General features: G+C 39.1%; 1 protein-coding gene, 3 non-coding genes and 1 pseudogene across 4 annotated transcripts; 2 read left to right on the forward strand and 3 right to left on the reverse strand.

The window, feature by feature from the left end:
- Window positions 1-608: 608 nt before the first annotated feature.
- Window positions 609-1591, reverse strand: LOC119571915. Its single transcript, XM_037919000.1, has 2 exons — window positions 1541-1591; window positions 609-1409 (listed from the first exon to the last, which is right to left on the reverse strand). Exons 1-2 carry the CDS (start codon window positions 1589-1591, stop codon window positions 609-611), a joined length of 852 nt encoding a protein of 283 aa, XP_037774928.1.
- Window positions 1592-4149: 2558 nt separating this feature from the next.
- On the forward strand, window positions 4150-4317 carry LOC119571918 (annotated as a pseudogene).
- Window positions 4318-5092: 775 nt separating this feature from the next.
- Window positions 5093-5285, reverse strand: LOC119571917. Its single transcript, XR_005228662.1, has one exon. It is a non-coding gene; the product is annotated as a U2 spliceosomal RNA (small nuclear RNA).
- Window positions 5286-6443: 1158 nt separating this feature from the next.
- On the forward strand, window positions 6444-6606 carry LOC119571916. The gene has a single exon (XR_005228661.1). It is a non-coding gene; the product is annotated as a U1 spliceosomal RNA (small nuclear RNA).
- Window positions 6607-7743: 1137 nt separating this feature from the next.
- LOC119571919 lies at window positions 7744-7861 on the reverse strand. Its single transcript, XR_005228663.1, has one exon. It is a non-coding gene; the product is annotated as a U5 spliceosomal RNA (small nuclear RNA).
- Between the last annotated feature and the right edge of the window lie 1510 nt (window positions 7862-9371).

Here is a 9371-nt window from a genome sequence, read left to right on the forward strand (position 1 = left end):
TGCTTCAATTGGTAAATTATCTGGTCCCACTGCTTTTCCATCCTTCATCTTCCTTAGCGCTCTTCTCACCTCATCGTCAGTGATGGCTTCCACCTCACCAGGATTCCCCAACTGTTCCTCCTCACGTGCTTCCCTAGGATTTTCTTCATTCATGAGCTTCATAAAATACAACCGCCACCTTTCCAGAATATCCTCATCATTTGTTAACACATTCCCTTCATCGTTCTTTATCCATTTTGTCTGATAGATGTCTTTCGAGTTTTTGTCCCTTTGTTTAGCAATTCTAAGTACCTTTTTCGTACCTTCTGTTGTATCAAGGTCTTCGTAGAGTTGGTTATATGCTCTTGCCTTTACGGTTGCCACAGCTCTTTTAGCTTCCTTCTTTGTTGTTTTGTAGTAAGGTTTGTTCTCTTCAGATGGATCTTCAAAGAGTTTCTTCTTTGCTTCCTTCTTCTCACTAATTCTTCTCTGGACTTCATCACACCACCACCACGTCTCCTTTCCAGCCTTTGCCATTCCGGAGGTTTTGCCACAGACTTTCTCTCCCAGATCCCGCATGTCTTCTGCGATTGTTTCCCAGTCACACCTCTCTTCCTGTCTACGTCTTTCTAGGTCTCTCTAACCTTATCTGTAAAATCATCTCTGCTCTGCGCTTCTTTTAGCTTCCACCACTTGATTTTCTGGGTTCTTGACTTCGTCTGGGGTTTTGACTTCACAACTTTAAGTGTGCAAATGACTGGTCGGTGTTGGTTTGTGATGGTTTCCCCAAGAATTACTTTACAGTCTTTCGTATTCTTGTCATATGAGCGGCAGAGGATGTAATCTATTTGTGACTGAGTGCTTCCACTTTGGTAGGTGATCTTGTGCCTAGTGGCTTTCTTATAGAACGTGTTAACGATCCACAAATTATGCCTCATCGCGAATGTCACGAGTTCTTCCCCACCATCATTCTTAGTACCATAACCAAATTTGCCCATCGTCTCTTCTCTGCCTGTGTTATCACCACCAACGTGTCCATTGAAATCACCCCCTATCCATAGTTTCTCCTCAGCTGGAATTTTTCTCACTTCTTCGTCCAACTCCTCCCAAAACTTCTCCTTCTCTTCGTCTGCACAACCTTGTTGGGCCGCATACACACTCATGATGTTCACCACCAGTTTACCCATCTCCATCTTAAGCCAGATGATTCGGTCTGAAGATCTTGTCACTTCTAGTACCCCCTTCTTGAGTTCCTCATCCAAAACAATTCCAACTCCGTTCTTTCTTCCATCGTCTCCTATGTAGAACAGTTTAAATCCGTTTCCAAGTTCTTTGGCCTTACTCCCCTCCACTTTGTCTCCTGCAAGCACATGATTCTTACCTTTCTCCTCTCCATCAGGTCCACCAGTTCGTGGCTCCTCGCTGTCATACTCCCCACATTCAGTGTTCCAATCTTCAAACCTATCGTCTCATTTTCTTTCTTCTGCCTCTCCCCCCTCCTATGAGCTAACTTCTTTAGCCGTATTCGCTCTTGATACGGTAGCCGCTGTCCATTTCTCACGAGTGTACGGCGATGTCCTCGCGCGTCGCCTACGGGGGACGCCCTAGCCATATCTTGAAATAAATGTTCCGCCTGATTCATTTTTGGATTTGGAGCACAGTTTTACGTCGGATGCCCTTCCTGTCACAACCTTCCCCATTAATCCGGGCTTGGACCGGCACTAGAAGTGTACTGGCTTGCACACTCCCAATGGCTGGGTTAATGTGTGAACGAAGACTGAACTGCTTTTTTATATTTACTTTAAATAAAATCCCTGAGTATGTCAATGTTGAATATGAATGTGTCCAGGTCAAACCTTACATCCAAAACCCAGTGCATTGTAATAGATGCCAAAAAAATCGGACACACCTCATTAAGATGTATTGATAAAGACTCAAGTAAATGTGTTTGCCGTAAATGTGCTGAAGCCCATGACACCATCGCATGTACTAGCCATATTTCCAAATGTGCTAACTGTGGAGGTCCCCATCAGTCAGGATCTGCTGAGTACAGCATCCTGAAGAAGGAGACTGAGGCATTAGCATATATGAGAAAGCATGAAGTTAGTTATACTGAAGCTAAGAGGAAAATGGAAAGTTTGACACACAAACCCGATACATCCTATGCTGCAGCAGTAACTAACATCACCCCTAGTGCAAGTAATGTCAGTCAACAGCTTGCAGCTAAGGATAAAGAAATTGCTGAACTCAAACCGATAAAGAACTAAATATTAAAGTATATCAATTGACTAAATTGGTCGATCAAATGACTGCATCAACCCAGCATAAACATCCTAAGGAGGCTGATACCGAATCACAGTTCGGATCGCACCTCCCCGTCCGGGCGACTCCTGTAAGGACTTCGTCTGGCTCGCGATCGGCTTCTCGAGAGAGTAGCAGGTCGCAATCTGTGAGTCGTCTCCCTCGCCAGGAGGTGCAGGACATGGAGGCTTCTGTCTCTGAACCATCCCGAGAGAGGTCCCCGGGAATCGAGGGAGAGGAGGCGCTCCCTCCTAGAAAAAGAAAATTAAAACTGGCGGACAAGGCACTTCCAAGCCCCATAAAACGTAATTTTCGCATCGACCATTATACAATGAAACTGTCGAAGTCTTAGATCTAAGGATAAGACCGATATGCGATTTTTAGCCTCGCCCGGGCTATACCCATGGGGGGAGCCCGGCCTGTGTCGACGACTAATGCCGACTCGCTCACGTGTGTCAGCAGGTGCTGACTCGGCTGAACCAAGTCCTTACCCGCTGTGGTGCCCAGCCACAGCAGTAACCTCCAGGCGACTGTTGAAACTTCTCGCGCCTGGGCGGGGCGCGAACCGCCGACCCCTCGGATGAGAGGCTGACACGTTACCACTGTACTAGCCCGGAGGCTTCTTATATCTAAAGTAAATGACCTTAAATTAATAACCTCGTCTTATGCTCCCGATATTATAGTTCTGCAAGAAATGCACTTAACACACTTTGTCCCTGACGAGGTCGTTTCACTGAGGAACTACCATTTATGTCGGAAGGATCGTGAGGGTAGGGGTGGAGGCGGAGTCGCCATGTACATCCACCAAAGCCTCCCTTTTATTGAAGTGACTATTGATTCTGCTTTGGAATTTGTCGCATGCAAAGTAAAAATTAGTGGCATGTATCTGACTATATGTTCAGCTTATTGTCCACCTGATAATGTGATAATCTATGATGAGCTCTTTGCTCCTCAGGATAGTCTGCCACAAAATAAAGTAATTTTAGGTGATTTTAATGCTCATCATACGTTATGGAGTTCCCTGCGGGTGGATGGTAGAGGTGAGCAAGTAATTAAGTTGATTAATGAGTCTGATCTGGTCCCTCTGAACGATGGTAGTCCGACGCGGGTGGACGATAATACCGGTAATTTGAGCTTTATTGACCTATCATTGGTCTCTTCATCAATAGCAGCCAAGTGCCTGTGGCACACCATTGACGACTCGTTGGGAAGCGACAATCTTCCTATTTGTATTGAATATTCATGCGACACAGTGAGAACGCCTTCAGCACCCAAATTTAACGTAAAAAGGGCAGGCTGGGTCGCCTTCACAAGGAGCGTCAAGCTCGAACTTGCTGGAGAACCATTGATGATAAAGTAAGCGCATAGAGTTCAATGGTGGACACCAGATTGCCGCAGGGCGCTGCGCATACGCAATAAGGCCTACAGGCTTTTCAAAAATAACGTCACTAATGAGAACTTTTGCAACTACAAACAAGCAAGAACTAGGGTTCATAGAATAATAAAACAAGCCCGCCTTAGGGTCAACGCTACAAGATTGACACACATAGAAAAGAAATACCCTCCACAATGCCAGACATGCAGCTCTAACCTGACAATAGATCACATATTAACAGCATGTCAAATCTATAATAACCAGAGACAAAATATAATAAATTATTTCAGATTAAAAGATAAAGATTTCACAACATCAAATCTTTTATCAGATGACAAAAAAAAAAGTAAGTAAAGTAATCGCTTTTCTAAGGAGACAAAACTTTATGACCTTACATAGATTGATAGAATGAATAGGATCCATTGGTTTAATAGCCTTGGCCACATGCCGCTGGTTTATAACCAAGAAATCCAGCAAAGAAGAAAGAAGAAGATGCGATTGCCGGGTTTCTCGCCAAGATTCTCGGGATATAGTCAACTACGATGAGGACTGTTAGTGTAATCCTCTGAGCGGAAGCGGCTCTCAAGTGTTGTGCTTGAGAGTATGATGACCGTTCTGACTCGGTTTACCGATGTTCAGAGGTGGATCACAGGCTGAGTGGTTGAATATCAATCAGCAAGAAGTATTTTAAACTTTTGAGAATTTCCTGATGATACGGGGAACAAAAAATACAATTTCAACGTGTTGCTAGTAAACTGAAGTGTCAACACTTGTTATTAGAGTATTAAGCGAGTAATTTGTTCGTAAATGTAGATAATTTTGTGCTTACTATTACAAGTAAAACTATTAGATGTAGTTATAATTGATTTGTCTACTTTGGATGCCATCATTCTTAGTACTGCCCCTGAGTATAATTATTATACTCGAGTTCCTGCACTCCCTTTTTAAATTCATGTGACGGTAACGCCAAAAGCCGTGAATGAAAGGGCAATCAAGATAAATGATTCATAGTTACGATTTATAGTTTCGCATACCATAAGTTACTAAAGAGAGGTATCACATGGAGTGGGAAGGCTATGGTCTTTTACATGTAGCTGAATGTGATCGTAGCCTTACCTTTGATATATATGATCAATTCAATTAGTTGATATGTTTTATTAGTTAATATGTTGCCGGAGAGATTGGATGAATTTAGGAGGTACTGCAATAATTGGCCATTTCTCAGAAATCCTTTTAATTTCGTGTTTTATTTGCAGAAAGTGTTGTAACTTTCTAGCTAAACTGCATTACTGAGGCAATCTTCGACAGCGATGGAACTTAACCGTTAAGCGTCAACTAGTCTCTTGAAGCTAGTGTAATACCAGCTGATAAGAGAGGAGCTAATTTGAAACTTTGTAACTGCGTACAAGTAAATATAATTGTTGATATCCTCCCCGGAGGGAGTGGACCAATCCCGGAGGTACTGCAATACCGGGCCGATCCGCGGCAAAGGTGGAGCAAGCCCCTAGCACTTCGCCATTTTCCAAAAATCAGTTTAATATCGTAGATCCCACATGGGGATCGTATCAGATATTAAGCTGATAAGAACAGATACTACACTTTGATCTTAGCCAAAAGGCCGAGAAGCGATAGCGAAACATGGTTGTGTAAGTGTCCAAGAAAAGGTTTCTGAGGACTTGCTTGTGATGCTCTGTATAGGTAAAAGGGTGTAAACGACATGACGTTGGAAGTTATTAAAAATTTGATTGGCTTATGAGAATGTTTCCTGTATAGAAATTTTCTGTATGAAAAACTGTTGCTGGGATTGACAACGTTGGATAACTTCATCGGACTTCAATGAAAGTACATATGGGGAAATACTTTTAGCGTCTTGACCAACTATCACAAAACATCTTTATTAACATATACGCACGCGCGTATACAAACACATTCATGCACGGCCACACTTTCACACCCACAGACACAGGCCTGCATACACTCATATGCCCAAGGTCTATTACTATATGAATATTTGGACCTTGTATATACCCGCACACTTTGACACGCGTCCACACGCACGTACATGCACATGCATACTTGCACGTAAAAACGTACGCGCACACAGACGAATACTTTCGTTCATATTCTGTATTTGCATATGCAGGAATATGTACATGTATATAGTTTTTGCGTAATAGTAAACGGTTCATTTTCTTTCGTTTATTTTTCCATATATATATATATATATATATATATATATATATATATATATATATATATATAAATATATAGTATTGGGAACTCTGACCATTATTTCCATTTGATATTAGTTTAGCGTAATGTAAACTAGATTTGAAAAATGCATATCCGTGAGTGCATTCAAATCGTGTGAATATTGCATTTATACGACCATTTTCGTAGATTTGTATCCATCTGTATTTATGGATGCCTTGATGGGTTACATTAATAAGTGCGAGTGTGTATGTGTGGATTTTCATATATATATATACCAAACTATGAAAATTGCCATAAAATGTCACGGAAATGATAAAAGTAGAATAATAGAAGTATAGGTGGAAAAAGTTTCTTATATACTAGAATTTACGGTATGATAAGGACAAATTAACATTGAATGAATATCAATTGACCTTTTTGTTCACGAATACTGTTTTGGAATATAGACCTAAGTGTCCTTCACTAGAAGAGTCTTCGTAAAAGAAAAGTCTAACTTGGTATTTGTATAAAGTGTTGTAAAGCGCGTGGGGTTCTCAGTGTGAGCGAGCGTGGGTCGGCGCACGGGTTAGAGAGCATACTTACCTGGCACAGGAGATACCGTGATCACGAAGGCGGTTCTCCCAGGACGAGGCTCACCATTGCACTCCGGTGGGGCTGACCCCTGCGATTAACCCAAATGTGGTTAACTCGAGTGCGCAATTTTTGTTAGCGGGGGACTGCGTTCGCGCTATCCCCCAGTAATTCCATAGGAAACCCAACCTTAAAACTTTACGGAGGCCAAGATTCTTGGATGGCGTTAACAACTCTTAAATAATTTCAGTTTGATATATCCCAGTGAGTTCATATTGATAACGAGAAGAAAAGCTGCCTGGCAATTCCTATTTATACTGGTAAATTATTATGCAACTTTGCATAAATATATTGATCTACATTTTGGTATTGGCTACAGAATATTTGAATGACTGTAGGTGTCCAAAACAGGAAGCATCCCATTGCATACAATGCCATAGAAATGGGTAGTGAAAGGAATTTGACATATTTATATAAGTGTAGGTACCAGTAATGTGTTTTGGAAAAATGTACCTTTACATTTATTTAAATGTTCTTTACCTTTTATGAGACTAACTACAGTAATTGCGAAATTATGTCATATTAACCTAAGGGATTTTGTTTCGTCAAAAATAATCTGAACATAGAAATAACATTTTTTGAATTATTAATTACGATTTCCATACACAATTTCTGCTATATAGAATGGGCATATTTGTAATACACTTTAGTTGTCCTACGTTTCCTATACCTTTAACGTTATGGATGAACGATTTTCCTGTGGTGAATTATGCCGTGAGAAAATATTCATTATCATATATTTGATAATGAAATGTGTATGTTCACAGAGATTTATATATTTACATATATATAAATGTACATGAATATGTTATGGGAGTTGTATCACGGTAGATCAGTGGTGTGAGAAATGTAAATATTTTTATACAGTAGGTAGACCACTAACGTCTTAATGTACGTATGCCTATTTCGGAACCATAGATAATGTTATTGCACATTATTTTATTTGTATACAAGGATAATCCCTTCACCACCAAGTAGATAAAAATTAGGATGAAGTAAGCTAAGATTAAAACAAAAAATATAGTAACGTTAAATGAATTAGCTCCGAACACCAACTGTTAGCGTTTTTTAATGGAAATGATGTACTACTGATATAAATGGAAAAACAATTTATGTTTTAGCCGAGGATGGAAAGTTGAAATATTATGTAGTCACTAAAACTAATTGAATACATATTCAGACATTCTCCTTACTACAAGATTACTATCAGTGAATTATATGTTTACTGCGTTTATGTTGAATTTGAACCCACCGAAGTGGGCTATAGAAAAAATTGAGTAAGACTCATTGAGTTGTTCCCATCCACGGAAATATTTAGTAAAAGGCGAAAGATTTATGCGTTTTGAAGGGAATCCAGAGTTAACAGTATATACTAATTAAGTGAGATCAACAAAGGTAGACTGAGAAGTCGTAGAGCGATGAGTAGAAGGACAAAAAGGCATATCTTGAAAGAAACACTATTGTTATTTTAGCTAATAAGGATTAGCACACACAAAAGTAAATGTGTAGTCATGATATCTACGTTAACTAAGTATATAAGCCAGGTGGTTTGAATATGACTGAATTTAACAATTGAAATTGAAACATCACATAAGAGGAATGTTGTTCCTTTAAATCATGAACCATCGAGAAACGGTTTTAAAAGATACAAAACCTTTTGATTCCCCATATTGATTATCCTAGTACGTAGAAAATGTGCATTGAATTTCATGTAGATGCATGGAAAGGTAACATGAAGAAATATGCATTCAGTGTTCAAAAGTTTGATAGTTTTTGGGCACGTTTTTTGAGAAGTAAAAATGTTTTTGTTTTAAACTGTATAGTATAGCTTTACCTTCCCTTTTAATTTTGTGATTAATTTCATAAATAATGTAGACATGAAAATTTTTTTAAAAAGGAAACTACTCCAAATAGTACGTCATACAATCCCAACATATGTTTAAAAATTTAAATTTAAACCCGAGTAAAAGTTTAAAGAATCTAATTTTTTTTTTCCCTTTTTGATTTTCGCTAGTAAGTAAATGCACGTTTAAATTTTATTGGTATGATGGAACAGGGAAATGAAGATATATCCTTTTATTAGTTTTAGATATCCCTGGCCCCGTTATTTTATATGTTTAAATGTTTTGTTTTTTAAAAATATTTGAATATGCATTAAATTTCCCCCCTATATTTTTCTGGTACCATTTTATCAAATAGGTTAGGGGAAAAAAATATTTTTTTTAAGGGTAAAAAATATGTCCACATTTATATTTAGATGCAAAATATGAAGGGTGGGAAAACCCAGTACTAGAGAAGTCTTCAGTAAAAAACAGTGTGAGTGAATTTTGAAAAGGGAAAAATATGATCATATTTAGGACACTTTATAGGCGATTGCCGGGTTTTCGCCAAGATTCTCGGAATAATTCAACCCATGAGGACTGTTAGTGTAATCCCCCCTTGGCGGGGGAAACGGCTCAAGGTTTGGCTGGAGTTTGATGAAAGTTTGACCGGTTTCCCCATTTGAGAGGAGGGTCACAAAAGCTGAGTGGTTGAATACAGTCCCCAAGAAGTATTTTTAACTTTGAAGATCCGCAAAGGGAAAAAATCCCAAAATATAAATTAATGTGACTCTCTCTAGACGAATTTTCAAAATTTCCAAAACCGAGTGCCTGTAAAATAAAATGCCGCCCTTTAAATTTTGTAAATTTTCATGATTTCGAATGTTTAAACCAAAAATTTTTTTATTTTTTTGATATATTATTTACCATCAGGCAGGCTTTTAAAAATCATAATTTGCTTTTTCCCAAATGAGCCCTTTTCAGAAAGCCACGCCACAACCCCGTTAGGTTTCTATTTAAATATAATTACCCCCAAAACCCAAAAAAGGGGG

The sequence above is a fragment of the Penaeus monodon genome, unplaced genomic scaffold (genome assembly GCF_015228065.2).
Source record: "Penaeus monodon isolate SGIC_2016 unplaced genomic scaffold, NSTDA_Pmon_1 PmonScaffold_8652, whole genome shotgun sequence".
Taxonomy (NCBI): domain Eukaryota; kingdom Metazoa; phylum Arthropoda; class Malacostraca; order Decapoda; family Penaeidae; genus Penaeus; species Penaeus monodon.

Excerpts from the sequence above, each read along its gene's own strand:
- LOC119571915 (XM_037919000.1), bottom strand. The coding sequence starts at position 1,591 with ATGGCTAGGGCGTCCCCCGTAGGCGACGCGCGAGGACATCGCCGTACA. Across the intron at positions 1,410-1,540 it reads GAGGACATCGCCGTACACTC|TATGACAGCGAGGAGCCACG; the intron begins GTGAGAAATGGA and ends GAATGTGGGGAG.